The sequence below is a fragment of the Telmatherina bonti genome (genome assembly GCF_933228915.1).
Source record: "Telmatherina bonti genome assembly, chromosome: 9".
NCBI lineage: Eukaryota > Metazoa > Chordata > Actinopteri > Atheriniformes > Telmatherinidae > Telmatherina > Telmatherina bonti.
In genome coordinates this window covers 2,326,245-2,340,498 of record NC_136627.1, presented here as the reverse complement: position 1 = coordinate 2,340,498, position 14,254 = coordinate 2,326,245, and the positions used below count along the sequence as shown (strand labels likewise).

General features: G+C 48.3%; 1 protein-coding gene across 1 annotated transcript in view; it reads right to left on the bottom strand.

The window, feature by feature from the left end:
- Window positions 1-14,254, bottom strand: part of sez6b (seizure related 6 homolog b) — a gene marked incomplete at both ends in the record, with an annotated part of 290,853 nt that overhangs the window by 47,329 nt on the left and 229,270 nt on the right. Inside the window, one exon of the mRNA XM_079246643.1 lies at window positions 10,054-10,248. Within this exon, the coding sequence (XP_079102769.1) occupies window positions 10,054-10,248 (195 nt within the window). The remainder of the gene's footprint in view (window positions 1-10,053; window positions 10,249-14,254) is intronic.

The following is a 14,254-nucleotide window of genomic DNA, read 5'->3' as shown; positions in this document are numbered from 1 at the left end:
CACACTGGTTTGTTCCACAGTGGTTTGTTCCACCCCGGTTTGTTCCACACTGGCTTGTTCCACACTGGTTTGTTCCACCCTGGTTTGTTCCACCCTGGTTTGTTCCTCACTGGTTTGTTCCTCACTTGTTTGTTCATCACCAGTTTGTTCCACCCTGGTTTGCTCCACACTGGTTTGTTCCACAGTGGCTTGTTCCACCCTGGTTTGTTCCACACTGGTTTGTTCCACCCTGGTTTGTTCCACACTGGTTTGTTCCACAGTGGTTTGCTCCACAGTGGTTTGTTCCACCCTTGTTTGTTCCACAGTGGTCTGTTCCACAGTGGTTTGTTCCACACTGGTTTGTTCCACAGTGGTTTGTTCCACCCTGGTTTGTTCCACAGTGGTTTGTTCCACCCTGGTTTGTTCCACACTGGCTTGTTCCACACTGGTTTGTTCCACCCTGGTTTGTTCCACACTGGTTTGTTCCACAGTGGTTTGTTCCACTCTGGTTTGTTCCACAGTGGTTTGTTCCACCCCGGTTTGTTCCACACTGGCTTGTTCCACACTGGTTTGTTCCACCCTGGTTTTTTCCACCCTGGTTTGTTCCTCACTGGTTTGTTCCACACTGGTTTGTTCCACAGTGGTGTGTTCCACAGTGGTTTGTTCCACACTGGTTTCTTCCACAGTGGTTTGTTCCACACTGGTTTGTTCCACAGTGGTTTGTTCCACACTGGTTGGTTCCACCCTGGTTTGTTCCACCCTGGTTTGTTCCACAATGGTTTATTCCACAGTGGTTTGTTCCACACTGGTTTGTTCCACTCTAGTTTTTTCCACAGTGGTTTGTTCCACACTGGTTTGTTCCACCCTGGTTTGTTCCACCCTGGGTTGTTCCACAGTGGTTTATTCCACAGTGGTTTGTTCCACCCTGGTTTGTTCCTCACTGGTTTGTTCCACAGTGGTTTATTCCACAGTGGTTTGTTCCACAGTGGCTTGTTCCACCCTGGTTTGTTCCACCCTGGTTTGTTCCACCCTGGTTTGTTGCACAGTGGTTTGTTCCACCCAGGTTTGTTCCACAGTGGTTTGTTCCACCCTTGTTTGTTCCACAGTGGTCTGTTCCACAGTGGTTTGTTCCACACTGGTTTGTTCCACCCTGGTTTGTTCCACAGTGGTTTGTTCCACAGTGGTTTGTTCCACCCTGGTTTGTTCCACACTGGTTTGTTCCACCCTGGTTTGTTCCACTCTAGTTTGTTCCACCCTGGTTTGTTCCACACTGGTTTGTTCCACACTGGTTTCGTCCACACTGGTTTGTTCCACAGTGGTTTGTTCCACAGTGGTTTGTTCCACACTGGTTTGTTCCACAGTGGTTTGTTCCACCCTGGTTTGTTCAACTCTAGTTTTTTTCCACAGTGGTTTGTTCCACAGTGGTTTGTTCCACAGTAGTTTGTTCCACACTGGTTTGTTCCACGGTGGTTTGTTCCACAGTGGTTTATTCCACAGTGGTTTGTTCCACCCATGTTTGTTCCACACTGGTTTGTTCCACAGTGGTTTGTTCCACAGTGGTTTGTTCCACCCTGGTTTATTCCACACTGGTTTGTTCCACCCTGGTTTGTTCCACAGTGGTTTGTTCCACCCTGGTTTGTTCCACACTGGCTTGTTCCACACTGGTTTGTTCCACCCTGGTTTGTTCCACACTGGTTTGTTCCACAGTGGTTTGTTCCACAGTGGTTTGTTCCACCCTGGTTTGTTCCACCCCGGTTTGTTCCACACTGGCTTGTTCCACACTGGTCTGTTCCACCCTGGTTTGTTCCACCCTGGTTTGTTCCACAGTGGTTTGTTCAACAGTGGTTTTTTCCACAGTGGCTTGTTCCACCCTGGTTTGTTCCACACTGGTTTGTTCCACAGTGGCTTGTTCCACCCTGGTTTGTTCCACACTGGTTTGTTCCACCCTGGTTTGTTCCACACTGGTTTGTTCCACCCTGGTTTGTTCCACAGTGGTTTGTTCCACCCTGGTTTGTTCCACAGTGGTTTGTTCCACCCTTGTTTGTTCCACAGTGGTCTGTTCCACAGTGGTTTGTTCCACACTGGTTTGTTCCACCCTGGTTTGTTCCACAGTGGTTTGTTCCACCCTTGTTTGTTCCACACTGGCTTGTTCCACACTGGTTTGTTCCACCCTGGTTTGTTCCAACCTGGTTTGTTCCACAGTGGTTTGTTCCACCCTGGTTAATTCCACAGTGGTTTGTTCCACAGTGGTTTGTTCCACCCTGGTTTGTTCCACAGTGGTTTGTTCCACCCCGGTTTGTTCCACACTGGCTTGTTCCACACTGGTCTGTTCCACCCTGGTTTGTTCCACCCTGGTTTGTTCCTCACTGGTTTGTTCCTCACTTGTTTGTTCATCACCAGTTTGTTCCACCGTGTTTTTTTTCCACAGTGGTTTGTTCCACACTAGTTTGTTCCACCCTGGTTTATTCCACAGTGGTTTGTTCCACAGTGGTTTGTTCCACAGTGGTTTGTTCAACAGTGGTTTGTTCCACACTGGTTTGTTCCACCCTGGTTTGTTCCACAGTGGTTTGTTCCACCCTGGTTTGTTCCACAGTGGTTTGTTCCACCCTTGTTTGTTCCACAGTGGTCTGTTCCACAGTGGTTTGTTCCACACTGGTTTGTTCCACCCTGGTTTGTTCCACAGTGGTTTGTTCCACCCTTGTTTGTTCCACACTGGCTTGTTCCACACTGGTTTGTTCCACCCTGGTTTGTTCCACCCTGGTTTGTTCCTCACTGGTTTGTTCCTCACTTGTTTGTTCATCACCAGTTTGCTCCACCCTGTTTTTTTCCACAGTGGTTTGTTCCACACTGGTTTGTTCCACCCTGGTTTGTTCCACAGTGGTTTGTTCCACCCTGGTTTGTTCCACACTGGCTTGTTCCACACTGGTTTGTTCCACCCTGGTTTGTTCCACACTGGTTTGTTCCACAGTGGTTTGTTCCACCCTGGTTTGTTCCACAGTGGTTTGTTCCACCCCGGTTTGTTCCACACTGGCTTGTTCCACACTGGTCTGTTCCACCCTGGTTTGTTCCACCCTGGTTTGTTCCTCACTGGTTTGTTCCTCACTTGTTTGTTCATCACCAGTTTGTTCCACCGTGTTTTTTTCCACAGTGGTTTGTTCCACACTAGTTTGTTCCACCCTGGTTTATTCCACAGTGGTTTGTTCCACAGTGGTTTGTTCCACACTGGTTTGTTCAACAGTGGTTTTTTCCACAGTGGCTTGTTCCACCCTGGTTTGCTCCACACTGGTTTGTTCCACAGTGGCTTGTTCCACCCTGGTTTGTTCCACACTGGTTTGTTCCACCCTGGTTTGTTCCACACTGGTTTGTTCCACAGTGGTTTGCTCCACAGTGGTTTGTTCCACCCTTGTTTGTTCCACAGTGGTCTGTTCCACAGTGGTTTGTTCCACACTGGTTTGTTCCACAGTGGTTTGTTCCACCCTGGTTTGTTCCACAGTGGTTTGTTCCACCCTGGTTTGTTCCACACTGGCTTGTTCCACACTGGTTTGTTCCACCCTGGTTTGTTCCACACTGGTTTTTTCCACAGTGGTTTGTTCCACCCTGGTTTGTTCCACAGTGGTTTGTTCCACCCCGGTTTGTTCCACACTGGCTTGTTCCACACTGGTTTGTTCCACCCTGGTTTTTTCCACCCTGGTTTGTTCCTCACTGGTTTGTTCCACACTGGTTTGTTCCACAGTGGTGTGTTCCACAGTGGTTTGTTCCACACTGGTTTCTTCCACAGTGGTTTGTTCCACACTGGTTTGTTCCACAGTGGTTTGTTCCACCCTTGTTTGTTCCACAGTGGTCTGTTCCACAGTGGTTTGTTCCACACTGGTTTGTTCCACCCTGGTTTGTTCCACAGTGGTTTGTTCCACCCTTGTTTGTTCCACACTGGCTTGTTCCACACTGGTTTGTTCCACCCTGGTTTGTTCCACCCTGGTTTGTTCCTCACTGGTTTGTTCCTCACTTGTTTGTTCATCACCAGTTTGCTCCACCCTGTTTTTTTCCACAGTGGTTTGTTCCACACTGGTTTGTTCCACCCTGGTTTGTTCCACAGTGGTTTGTTCCACCCTGGTTTGTTCCACACTGGCTTGTTCCACACTGGTTTGTTCCACCCTGGTTTGTTCCACACTGGTTTGTTCCACAGTGGTTTGTTCCACCCTGGTTTTTTCCACAGTGGTTTGTTCCACCCCGGTTTGTTCCACACTGGCTTGTTCCACACTGGTCTGTTCCACCCTGGTTTGTTCCACCCTGGTTTGTTCCTCACTGGTTTGTTCCTCACTTGTTTGTTCATCACCAGTTTGTTCCACCGTGTTTTTTTTACACAGTGGTTTGTTCCACACTAGTTTGTTCCACCCTGGTTTATTCCACAGTGGTTTGTTCCACAGTGGTTTGTTCCACAGTGGTTTGTTCAACAGTGGTTTTTTCCACAGTGGCTTGTTCCACCCTGGTTTCCTCCACACTGGTTTGTTCCACAGTGGCTTGTTCCACCCTGGTTTGTTCCACACTGGTTTGTTCCACCCTGGTTTGTTCCACACTGGTTTGTTCCACAGTGGTTTGCTCCACAGTGGTTTGTTCAACCCTTGTTTGTTCCACAGTGGTCTGTTCCACAGTGGTTTGTTCCACACTGGTTTGTTCCACAGTGGTTTGTTCCACCCTGGTTTGTTCCACAGTGGTTTGTTCCACCCTGGTTTGTTCCACACTGGCTTGTTCCACACTGGTTTGTTCCACCCTGGTTTGTTCCACACTGGTTTGTTCCACAGTGGTTTGTTCCACCCTGGTTTGTTCCACAGTGGTTTGTTCCACCCCGGTTTGTTCCACACTGGCTTGTTCCACACTGGTTTGTTCCACCCTGGTTTTTTCCACCCTGGTTTGTTCCTCACTGGTTTGTTCCACACTGGTTTGTTCCACAGTGGTGTGTTCCACAGTGGTTTGTTCCACACTGGTTTCTTCCACAGTGGTTTGTTCCACACTGGTTTGTTCCACAGTGGTTTGTTCCACACTGGTTGGTTCCACCCTGGTTTGTTCCACCCTGGTTTGTTCCACAATGGTTTATTCCACAGTGGTTTGTTCCACACTGGTTTGTTCCACTCTAGTTTTTTCCACAGTGGTTTGTTCCACACTGGTTTGTTCCACCCTGGTTTGTTCCACCCTGGGTTGTTCCACAGTGGTTTATTCCACAGTGGTTTGTTCCACCCTGGTTTGTTCCTCACTGGTTTGTTCCACAGTGGTTTATTCCACAGTGGTTTGTTCCACAGTGGCTTGTTCCACCCTGGTTTGTTCCACCCTGGTTTGTTCCACCCTGGTTTGTTGCACAGTGGTTTGTTCCACCCAGGTTTGTTCCACAGTGGTTTGTTCCACCCTTGTTTGTTCCACAGTGGTCTGTTCCACAGTGGTTTGTTCCACACTGGTTTGTTCCACCCTGGTTTGTTCCACAGTGGTTTGTTCCACAGTGGTTTGTTCCACCCTGGTTTGTTCCACACTGGTTTGTTCCACCCTGGTTTGTTCCACTCTAGTTTGTTCCACCCTGGTTTGTTCCACACTGGTTTGTTCCACACTGGTTTCGTCCACACTGGTTTGTTCCACAGTGGTTTGTTCCACAGTGGTTTGTTCCACACTGGTTTGTTCCACAGTGGTTTGTTCCACCCTGGTTTGTTCCACTCTAGTTTTTTTCCACAGTGGTTTGTTCCACAGTGGTTTGTTCCACACTGGTTTGTTCCACACTGGTTTGTTCCACAGTAGTTTGTTCCACACTGGTTTTTTCCACGCTGGTTTGTTCCACAGTGGTTTATTCCACAGTGGTTTGTTCCACCCATGTTTGTTCCACACTGGTTTGTTCCACAGTGGTTTGTTCCACAGTGGTTTGTTCCACCCTGGTTTATTCCACACTGGTTTGTTCCACCCTGGTTTGTTCCACAGTGGTTTGTTCCACCCTGGTTTGTTCCACACTGGCTTGTTCCACACTGGTTTGTTCCACCCTGGTTTGTTCCACACTGGTTTGTTCCACAGTGGTTTGTTCCACAGTGGTTTGTTCCACCCTGGTTTGTTCCACCCCGGTTTGTTCCACACTGGCTTGTTCCACACTGGTCTGTTCCACCCTGGTTTGTTCCACCCTGGTTTGTTCCACAGTGGTTTGTTCAACAGTGGTTTTTTCCACAGTGGCTTGTTCCACCCTGGTTTGTTCCACACTGGTTTGTTCCACAGTGGCTTGTTCCACCCTGGTTTGTTCCACACTGGTTTGTTCCACCCTGGTTTGTTCCACACTGGTTTGTTCCACCCTGGTTTGTTCCACAGTGGTTTGTTCCACCCTGGTTTGTTCCACAGTGGTTTGTTCCACCCTTGTTTGTTCCACAGTGGTCTGTTCCACAGTGGTTTGTTCCACACTGGTTTGTTCCACCCTGGTTTGTTCCACAGTGGTTTGTTCCACCCTTGTTTGTTCCACACTGGCTTGTTCCACACTGGTTTGTTCCACCCTGGTTTGTTCCACCCTGGTTTGTTCCACAGTGGTTTGTTCCACCCTGGTTAATTCCACAGTGGTTTGTTCCACAGTGGTTTGTTCCACCCTGGTTTGTTCCACAGTGGTTTGTTCCACCCCGGTTTGTTCCACACTGGCTTGTTCCACACTGGTCTGTTCCACCCTGGTTTGTTCCACCCTGGTTTGTTCCTCACTGGTTTGTTCCTCACTTGTTTGTTCATCACCAGTTTGTTCCACCGTGTTTTTTTTCCACAGTGGTTTGTTCCACACTAGTTTGTTCCACCCTGGTTTATTCCACAGTGGTTTGTTCCACAGTGGTTTGTTCCACAGTGGTTTGTTCAACAGTGGTTTGTTCCACAGTGGCTTGTTCCACCCTGGTTTGTTCCACACTGGTTTGTTCCACAGTGGCTTGTTCCACCCTGGTTTGTTCCACACTGGTTTGTTCCACAGTGGTTTGTTCCACACTGGTTTGTTCCACCCTGGTTTGTTCCACAGTGGTTTGTTCCACCCTGGTTTGTTCCACAGTGGTTTGTTCCACCCTTGTTTGTTCCACAGTGGTCTGTTCCACAGTGGTTTGTTCCACACTGGTTTGTTCCACCCTGGTTTGTTCCACAGTGGTTTGTTCCACCCTTGTTTGTTCCACACTGGCTTGTTCCACACTGGTTTGTTCCACCCTGGTTTGTTCCACCCTGGTTTGTTCCTCACTGGTTTGTTCCTCACTTGTTTGTTCATCACCAGTTTGCTCCACCCTGTTTTTTTCCACAGTGGTTTGTTCCACACTGGTTTGTTCCACCCTGGTTTGTTCCACACTGGTTTGTTCCACCCTGGTTTGTTCCACACTGGCTTGTTCCACACTGGTTTGTTCCACCCTGGTTTGTTCCACACTGGTTTGTTCCACAGTGGTTTGTTCCACCCTGGTTTGTTCCACAGTGGTTTGTTCCACCCCGGTTTGTTCCACACTGGCTTGTTCCACACTGGTCTGTTCCACCCTGGTTTGTTCCACCCTGGTTTGTTCCTCACTGGTTTGTTCCTCACTTGTTTGTTCATCACCAGTTTGTTCCACCGTGTTTTTTTTCCACAGTGGTTTGTTCCACACTAGTTTGTTCCACCCTGGTTTATTCCACAGTGGTTTGTTCCACAGTGGTTTGTTCCACAGTGGTTTGTTCAACAGTGGTTTTTTCCACAGTGGCTTGTTCCACCCTGGTTTGCTCCACACTGGTTTGTTCCACAGTGGCTTGTTCCACCCTGGTTTGTTCCACACTGGTTTGTTCCACCCTGGTTTTTTCCACACTGGTTTGTTCCACCCTGGTTTGTTCCACAGTGGTTTGTTCCACCCTGGTTTGTTCCACAGTGGTTTGTTCCACCCTTGTTTGTTCCACAGTGGTCTGTTCCACAGTGGTTTGTTCCACACTGGTTTGTTCCACCCTGGTTTGTTCCACAGTGGTTTGTTCCACCCTTGTTTGTTCCACACTGGCTTGTTCCACACTGGTTTGTTCCACCCTGGTTTGTTCCACCCTGGTTTGTTCCACAGTGGTTTGTTCCACCCTGGTTAATTCCACAGTGGTTTGTTCCACAGTGGTTTGTTCCACCCTGGTTTGTTCCACACTGGTTTGTTCTACAGTGGCTTGTTCCACCCTGGTTTGTTCCACACTGGTTTGTTCCACAGTGGTTTTTTCCTCACTTGTTTGTTCATCACCAGCTTGTTCCACCGTGTTTTTTTTCCACAGTGGTTTGTTCCACACTAGTTTGTTCCACCCTGGTTTATTCCACAGTGGTTTGTTCCACAGTGGTTTGTTCCACAGTGGTTTGTTCAACAGTGGTTTGTTCCACAGTGGCTTGTTCCACCCTGGTTTGTTCCACACTGGTTTGTTCCACAGTGGCTTGTTCCACCCTGGTTTGTTCCACACTGGTTTGTTCCACCCTGGTTTGTTCCACACTGGTTTGTTCCACCCTGGTTTGTTCCACAGTGGTTTGTTCCACCCTGGTTTGTTCCACAGTGGTTTGTTCCACCCTTGTTTGTTCCACAGTGGTCTGTTCCACAGTGGTTTGTTCCATACTGGTTTGTTCCACCCTGGTTTGTTCCACAGTGGTTTGTTCCACCCTTGTTTGTTCCACACTGGCTTGTTCCACACTGGTTTGTTCCACCCTGGTTTGTTCCACCCTGGTTTGTTCCTCACTGGTTTGTTCCTCACTTGTTTGTTCATCACCAGTTTGTTCCACCCTGTTTTTTTCCACAGTGGTTTGTTCCACACTAGTTTGTTCCACCCTGGTTTATTCCACAGTGGTTTGTTCCACACTGGTTTGTTCAACAGTGGTTTGTTCCACAGTGGCTTGTTCCACCCTGGTTTGTTCCACACTGGTTTGTTCCACAGTGGCTTGTTCCACCCTGGTTTGTTCCACACTGGTTTGTTCCACCCTGGTTTGTTCCACCCTGGTTTGTTCCACAGTGGTTTGTTCCACCCTTGTTTGTTCCACAGTGGTCTGTTCCACAGTGGTTTGTTCCACACTGGTTTGTTCCACCCTGGTTTGTTCCACAGTGGTTTGTTCCACCCTTGTTTGTTCCACAGTGGTCTGTTCCACAGTGGTTTGTTCCACACTGGTTTGTTCCACAGTGGTTTGTTCCACCCTGGTTAATTCCACAGTGGTTTGTTCCACAGTGGTTTGTTCCACCCTGGTTTGTTCCACAGTGGTTTGTTTTCTGGAGGGTGTTTTCAGCACAGGTGTGCAGACCTGCACACCTGTAGAGAATTAGAGATCTTCTGCCAGCACTATATCTGCAGCTGATTGCCAGTCCTTCGTCGCTTGAGCGTTGAGCCTCTGTGGTAAAACCTAAGCCCTCCAGCGAGTTCCTGTATCCTCTAACGTATTAGAGACTTTACAAATTCTTGTTTTTTCCAGAGACACTCCTTTGTGGACTCTCCAGAGCTACCTGCGATTTCCCTCCCAGCAGCCAATCATCACCAGCAACCACTCCCTACCAATAACCTGGCTTTATCTTCACTGGCTATCCTCCGAATCCGATCAGCTTGTCGCTGCCTATCTGCCCTCCACCGAAAGGACCCTCACTGGCACCCACTGCCAACATCCATCCTCTCGGACCTCCTGACACCACCCGAATTCACGGCAACTCCGAAACAAGTAGGACACCTTCACTTCCCTGAGAATTATTCCATCATTTCCATTACTCATACATCTATCTTTGCAGAGAACCCCGCCTTCGGGTCTTTCCGGAACCATCCCCTCAGTTCACCAAAATAAACCATTTTCACATTCTCCAGATTGCTTAATCGTGCATGTGGGTCCAACACTGTGGACCCGTCGTGATGTTTCCTTTGAATTAGTTCTTGTTGTGCCCGACAGGATTATGTTTTGTACAGAAATGTCTTTAATGCAACATTTATCCTGATGTGCACGTCAAGCACGTTCTCCATAAAGTCTGGTCCTTCACACAGTACCAGTCAGAACCGAGCAGAATAAGAACATGACAAGACGACTTCATGTCTCCAACCTGAAATAAAAAGTCATGTATGACGTGAAAGAACACGTGAGGCTAAGATACAGACCTCTGCAGGCAGGCTCCGTATCGTTCCACTGTGGACTGCTGGGGTCCACGCACTCGATGGTGACAGATCCTTGTTCCAGTGTGTAACCCGGGTCACAGGAAAACTCCACCACAGCTCCCAGTGCCCAGGTGCGGTCGCTGCTGGTCAGATTTCCATACTTCAAAAAGGGCTGGTAGCAGTGGCCGGCTGGAAAGGCTGCAGACACAGATGTTTACATTTAACCAGCTGTGTTTCATGGTGAAGATGTACCACTCTGTCAGAGGAAATGGCTTTAACTGGATTATTTACAGAAGTTCAGCCGATCTGCCAGAGTGTTTCCAGCTCCTTCACCATCGTTACCATCACGCCCTCCTTCTGGCCCTAACCGTCCCTCGCCCCCTCCGGGCCCTAACCGTCCCTCGCCCCCTCCGGGCCCTAACCGTCCCTCGCCCCCCCCCGGGCCCTAACCGTCCCTCGCCCCCCGGGCCCTGTGCTTCATCACCACAGGCGGCTCTGGGTCTGGGTCAATCACACAATATCCTGCCAATGTTCTGTTATTTTTCTTCCACTTTCATTAATGTGGGGATTGCACCGACAACACGGTGTCACCCTGTGGGTTTAATCAATCATAATGGTACAACCCCAAATCCAACGACACGTGAAGTCAGGCAATGTTTGGGACGAACGTGTGTGACATGAAGCCAGACAGAGATGTGTGTGACATGAAGCCAGTAGAGATGTGTGTGACATGAAGCCAGACAGAGATGTGTGTGACATGAAGCCAGTAGAGATGTGTGTGACATGAAGCCAGACAGAGATGTGTGTGACATGAAGCCAGTAGAGATGTGTGTGACATGAAGCCTGACAGAGATGTGTGTGACATGAAGCCTGACAGAGATGTGTGTGACATGAAGCCAGTAGAGATGTGTGTGACATGAAGCCAGACAGAGATGTGTGTGACATGAAGCCAGACAGAGATGTGTGTGACATGAAGCCAGTAGAGATGTGTGTGACATGAAGCCTGACAGAGATGTGTGTGACATGAAGCCAGTAGAGATGTGTGTGACATGAAGCCAGACAGAGATGTGTGTGACATGAAGCCAGTAGAGATGTGTGTGACATGAAGCCAGTAGAGATGTGTGTGACATGAAGCCAGTAGAGATGTGTGTGACATGAAGCCAGTAGAGATGTGTGTGACATGAAGCCAGTAGAGATGTGTGTGACATGAAGCCAGTAGAGATGTGTGTGACATGAAGCCAGACAGAGATGTGTGTGACATGAAGCCAGTAGAGATGTGTGTGACATGAAGCCAGTAGAGATGTGTGTGACATGAAGCCAGACAGAGATGTGTGTGACATGAAGCCAGTAGAGATGTGTGTGACATGAAGCCAGTAGAGATGTGTGTGACATGAAGCCAGACAGAGATGTGTGTGACATGAAGCCAGACAGAGATGTGTGTGACATGAAGCCAGACAGAGATGTGTGTGACATGAAGCCAGTAGAGATGTGTGTGACATGAAGCCAGACAGAGATGTGTGTGACATGAAGCCAGTAGAGATGTGTGTGACATGAAGCCAGACAGAGATGTGTGTGACATGAAGCCAGACAGAGATGTGTGTGACATGAAGCCAGTAGAGATGTGTGTGACATGAAGCCAGACAGAGATGTGTGTGACATGAAGCCAGTAGAGATGTGTGTGACATGAAGCCAGTAGAGATGTGTGTGACATGAAGCCTGACAGAGATGTGTGTGACATGAAGCCAGACAGAGATGTGTGTGACATGAAGCCAGACAGAGATGTGTGTGACATGAAGCCAGTAGAGATGTGTGTGACATGAAGCCAGTAGAGATGTGTGTGACATGAAGCCAGTAGAGATGTGTGTGACATGAAGCCAGTAGAGATGTGTGTGACATGAAGCCAGACAGAGATGTGTGTGACATGAAGCCAGTAGAGATGTGTGTGACATGAAGCCTGTAGAGATGTGTGTGACATGAAGCCAGACAGAGATGTGTGTGACATGAAGCCAGTAGAGATGTGTGTGACATGAAGCCAGTAGAGATGTGTGTGACATGAAGCCAGTAGAGATGTGTGTGACATGAAGCCAGACAGAGATGTGTGTGACATGAAGCCAGTAGAGATGTGTGTGACATGAAGCCAGTAGAGATGTGTCTGACATGAAGCCAGTAGAGATGTGTGTGACATGAAGCCACTAGAGATGTGTGTGACATGAAGCCAGTAGAGATGTGTGTGACATGAAGCCACTAGAGATGTGTGTGACATGAAGCCATTAGAGATGTGTGTGACATGAAGCCAGTAGAGATGTGTGTGACATGAAGCAAGACAGAGATGTGTGTGACATGAAGCCAGTAGAGATGTGTGTGACATGAAGCCAGTAGAGATGTGTGTGACATGAAGCCAGAAGAGATGTGTGTGACATGAAGCCAATAGAGATGTGTGTGACATGAAGCCAGTAGAGATGTGTGTGACATGAAGCCAGTAGAGATGTGTGTGACATGAAGCCAGACAGATATGTGTGTGACATGAAGCCTGTAGAGATGTGTGTGACATGAAGCCAGACAGATATGTGTGTGACATGAAGCCTGTAGAGATGTGTGTGACATGAAGCCACTAGAGATGTGTGTGACATGAAGCCAGACAGAGATGTGTGTGACATGAAGCCAGACAGATATGTGTGTGACATGAAGCCTGTAGAGATGTGTGTGACATGAAGCCACTAGAGATGTGTGTGACATGAAGCCAGACAGAGATGTGTGTGACATGAAGCCTGTAGAGATGTGTGTGACATGAAGCCAGTAGAGATGTGTGTGACATGAGGCCAGTAGAGATGTGTGTGACATGAAGCCAGTAGAGATGTGTGTGACATGAAGCCAGTAGAGATGTGTGTGACATGAAGCCAGTAGAGATGTGTGTGACATGAAGCCAGACAGAGATGTGTGTGACATGAAGCCAGTAGAGATGTGTGTGACATGAAGCCAGTAGAGATGTGTGTGACATGAAGCCAGTAGAGATGTGTGTGACATGAAGCCAGTAGAGATGTGTGTGACATGAAGCCAGTAGAGATGTGTGTGACATGAAGCCAGTAGAGATGTGTGTGACATGAAGCCAGACAGAAATGTGTGTGACATGAAGCCTGACAGAGATGTGTGTGACATGAAGCCAGACAGAGATGTGTGTGACATGAAGCCAGTAGAGATGTGTGTGACATGAAGCCAGTAGAGATGTGTGTGACATGAAGCCAGACAGAGATGTGTGTGACATGAAGCCAGTAGAGATGTGTGTGACATGAAGCCAGTAGAGATGTGTGTGACATGAAGCCAGTAGAGATGTGTGTGACATGAAGCCAGACAGAGATGTGTGTGACATGAAGCCAGTAGAGATGTGTGTGACATGAAGCCAGACAGAGATGTGTGTGACATGAAGCCAGTAGAGATGTGTGTGACATGAAGCCAGTAGAGATGTGTGTGACATGAAGCCAGACAGAGATGTGTGTGACATGAAGCCAGTAGAGATGTGTGTGACATGAAGTCAGTAGAGATGTGTGTGACATGAAGCCAGACAGAGATGTGTGTGACATGAAGCCAGACAGAGATGTGTGTGACATGAAGCCAGTAGAGATGTGTGTGACATGAAGCCAGTAGAGATGTGTGTGACATGAAGCCAGTAGAGATGTGTGTGACATGAAGCCAGTAGAGATGTGTGTGACATGAAGCCAGTAGAGATGTGTGTGACATGAAGCCAGACAGAGATGTGTGTGACATGAAGCCAGTAGAGATGTGTGTGACATGAAGCCAGTAGAGATGTGTGTGACATGAAGCCAGACAGAGATGTGTGTGACATGAAGCCAGTAGAGATGTGTGTGACATGAAGCCAGTAGAGATGTGTGTGACATGAAGCCAGTAGAGATGTGTGTGACATGAAGCCAGACAGAGATGTGTGTGACATGAAGCCTGACAGAGATGTGTGTGACATGAAGCCAGTAGAGATGTGTGTGACATGAAGCCAGTAGAGATGTGTGTGACATGAAGCCAGTAGAGATGTGTGTGACATGAAGCCAGTAGAGATGTGTGTGACATGAAGCCAGTAGAGATGTGTGTGACATGAAGCCAGACAGAGATGTGTGTGACATGAAGCCAGTAGAGATGTGTGTGACATGAAGCCAGTAGAGATGTGTGTGACATGAAGCCACTAGAGATGTGTGTG